This window comes from Camelina sativa, chromosome 3, assembly GCF_000633955.1.
Source record: "Camelina sativa cultivar DH55 chromosome 3, Cs, whole genome shotgun sequence".
NCBI lineage: Eukaryota > Viridiplantae > Streptophyta > Magnoliopsida > Brassicales > Brassicaceae > Camelina > Camelina sativa.
The window spans coordinates 28,027,968-28,031,900 of NC_025687.1; the positions used below are offsets into that span (position 1 = coordinate 28,027,968).

Below are 3,933 nucleotides of genomic sequence, written 5' to 3' on the forward strand. Positions count from 1 at the left end.
TCTACCGAGCGGCTCGTCCATCTCTTCACGAAAGCCTTGTCCGTACGGATCAACCGTCTACAACAAGAACAAGATCCTACGGCTGAAACGGTTGCCACGTGTAAAGCGAACGAAATGACGATGGGTAACAACAACTCCACGGTGTTCACGAGCAGTGTGTGCAAAGAACAGTTCTTGTTTCGGACCAAGAACAACAATTCTGATTTCGAGTCTTGTTACTATCTTTGGCTCAACCAACTAACGCCGTTTATCCGGTTCGGTCATTTAACGGCGAACCAAGCGATCCTCGACGCGACGGAGACAAACGATAACGGAGCTCTACACATACTTGATTTAGATATATCACAAGGACTTCAATGGCCTCCATTGATGCAAGCCCTAGCAGAGAGGTCATCAAACCCTAACAGTCCACCTCCATCTCTCCGCATAACCGGATGCGGTCGAGACTTAACCGGATTAAACCGAACCGGAGACAGGTTAACCCGGTTTGCTAACTCTCTAGGTCTCCAATTCCAGTTTCACACGCTAGTGATCGTAGAAGAAGATATCGCTGGGCTCTTGCTACAGATCCGATTGTTAGCTCTCTCCTTCGTACAAGGAGAGACCATTGCCGTCAATTGTGTTCACTTCCTCCACAAGTTCTTTAACGACGATGGAGACATGATCGGTCACTTTTTATCAGTGATCAAGAGCTTAAACCCTAGAATCGTGACAATGGCTGAGAGAGAAGCGAATCATGGAGATCACTCGTTCTTGAATAGATTCTCCGAGGCCGTGGATCATTACGTGGCGATCTTTGATTCGTTGGAAGCGACTTTGCCGCCAAATAGCCGAGAGAGACTAACCCTAGAGCAACGGTGGTTCGGTAAGGAGATTTTTGATGTTGTGGCGGCGGAAGCGAGGGAGAGAAAGCAAAGACATCGGAGGTTTGAGATTTGGGAAGAGATGATGAAGAGATTTGGTTTCGTTAACGTTCCTATTGGAAGCTTTGCTTTGTCTCAAGCTAAGCTTCTTCTTAGGCTCCATTATCCTTCAGAAGGTTATAATCTTCAGTTCCTTAACAATTCTTTGTTTCTTGGGTGGCAAAGTCGTCTCCTCTTCTCCGTTTCATCTTGGAAATGATCCAAAGAAGAGGGAAAAAAACCTAAAATTTAAATATAATATATAGAGAAAAAGGATCGATATTTTTTGGTGTTAGGGCAAAAAATTTATGATTTAGCAGATGACGGAGGAGGACGATGGCTCCGGCGAAGATTGTCGACCACGGCGGAGGATTCTTGGGATGTGTGTCTTTTTGTTTCTTGGGAAGCTCAAACAAAGAGACAACCTAATCTTTTGTGTTTAACCTACTAATATCTATATTATTTTTTTCCCAAACTCAAATCTTAGGTGTATCGTTTTGACATATATAATCCCATTTTGTCTCTTTTATTATATTTATTTTTATTTGATTCAAGTAGTCGATCCACTACTATATTAAGATCTGATATCTATATGTATCCACTGATAATTCAAATGTATTTTAAATTTCGTGGAGGTTCTATATTATATATACGACATTATGATAAGTTTTAATGTTAGGTGAGTTTTATTAACTAATAAATTGAAATCGCCCGATTAAATTAGTCACGTCATAGTTATAAAGAGAACTTAAAATTTGTGGAAATGGTCTTATTTGGACCCAAGCGGCTTAATAATATACTTTGGACGAGAGAGTTGTTAATATGTCTCTTCGATCTTTTGAGAGATTCCACTTTCTCATGCTCTCTTCTTTTTCTATTTATTTTAGTAATTAATTTATATATATAGTCCTGATGATAATATATATATGAGACCGTCCTCTTTGTCTTACAAGCCTATGCTTTAGTCATCTTCTTTTATAAAGTTTTCGATTAACATGGAACATTGTAGCTTTTACCAGCCATTTAGTCAAAAATGAAAATAACCCCTAATGTAAACGTATAATCTAATAAAAAATGAAAGTCAATTCCGGATGAATGAGAAAGAAAAAAAGATCTTTTGAATTGAAGGTATATATGTGTTAAATTAGATTCGAGAAATGAAACAAAATAAGTCAACTCTACTACATGAAAAAGTAGAGAAATTTATCAGTTCACTCGAATCCAATTAATTGATGTTAATTTAGTTGAAAACTCATAATTTCTATATGGCGAATACACCCAAAAAAAAAAAAAACGTTATTCCGTAAGCGTCCCAAAATTAAAAATCTCTAAACCAGATAAGGATCAGCTGTTTACTTTCGAGTTGACTTTAATAATCGTTGTATATGGGATAATATATATAGTATCATGAATTTCGTCAACAACTCCCTAATCAAGTCACAAATGTGAAAAAACTAGTAATCTTAGTCTCAGTAATGTTGAGCACTGAGTACGTATGACAGAAACACAGTACACTCTAAATAGACTGAGCCATATCAAGTGTACAGATGATATAATTAGACGTTATTCACTTCACTTTACCGTCAAACTAAATAAATGATGATTTCATTGATTAGGCAAACTAGAAGGAGTTTGTATATAGCTGTACACTCGTCTATGGCTTAGGGAGAAGCTGGGAGATTGAAATAACCTTGGACAAACGATCTTGTTTCTCTCCAAACTTTCTTCTGTGGAAGTTAGATTGTTTGGAGGTTTTTTGATGTATTTTGTTAATAGATTAAGCAGCTACGTATACAATCAGAAAATATCATAAAATTTAATAGTCCCAAATAATTATAATATGTATTTTTTAAACCAATATTTAGTAAGACGAATATAACTTAGACTTTTCTCTGTATAAATACGTATTCCTTTTTTTTTATATGTATTCCTTATAAAATAAAGCCAACTCTCCGACCAAATTAAAGTTAAAAACTAATTAATATATACTTAGTACGTATTAATTAGTATCATACATAGTTCTTACTTGGACAACACCATTTGGATGCCAAATAAAATAAAACATTTGTTTAATTGAAAATTAGGGTTAGTGTCGACAGATAAAATCTTTAGAGGAATAATCAAACAACCACTGGTTTCCTCTTGTTTCCCGAAAATTCTTTTTTTCCTTGTCGAGTTAGAAAAAAAAAATGATGGGTTTTCGTTATTTCCAAGAAAGGTACTGATCGATTAGTTTATAATCAAAGTAATTAATATTTATATCGAGAGTTAGTAAAGTAATGGGGGTGAAAAAAGGGATTTGTCTTTGGGGAAGAAACAGGTAATGAAAACCCTAAAAGGTGCCGATTTGTCGGGTGAAACAAAAGCATCAAAGTTGTCAAAAATAAAACAAAAGGGTGTGCTTATTTATACTTATGTTAGTAGTAGTTTTTATCAAATGCAAAAGGGTGATCTTAATACTAGGTATATTATACTTATGTAGTAATTTTTAATTAGTGAAACACAAACACACAAGTCGTGGTTCATAGGTATCTCTCTCGTCTCTCGTGTCTCGTTGCCTCCCGTCTCTTCCCTTTTTTTCATACCCTTTTGTTCACTCTTTGCCCTAACACATTTATTGATTTATATACATTAATACATACATAAAATAATAAAACACTGCACACATATCAATCAATACACATATACACACGCGTCTAGTTTTGTCTGAAATTCAAAAGGCAATGATCAGATTTAGATCAGATCTTTCTGATCAATCATATATATATATAAGCACAAGATACATCTAAATACATATACACACATTAACATATGATAACTTGTTTTTATATATGTATATATATTTATATATGGGCTTGTTTATACGGGTATGTATATAGACTCTGCTGTACATACTCTCTATATACTAATTGTTGTTCCAATGTCTCCCCTAATCTAAACTAGTATAACTATAAAGTATAAACTACTTCGTTGAACAAATTATATTAGTTTTTTTTGTTTGTCAACATATTAAGTATTTCATAAAGTCAAC

The 3,933-nt window shown here is 34.7% G+C and overlaps 1 protein-coding gene across 1 annotated transcript; it reads left to right on the top strand.

The window, feature by feature from the left end:
- LOC104779376 (scarecrow-like protein 18) lies at positions 4 to 1,474 on the top strand (the record flags this gene model as incomplete). The annotated part of the gene is made up of 1 exon (XM_010503725.2): positions 4 to 1,474. A coding segment is annotated over one exon (1,119 nt), but the record flags the coding sequence as incomplete, so codon positions are not given.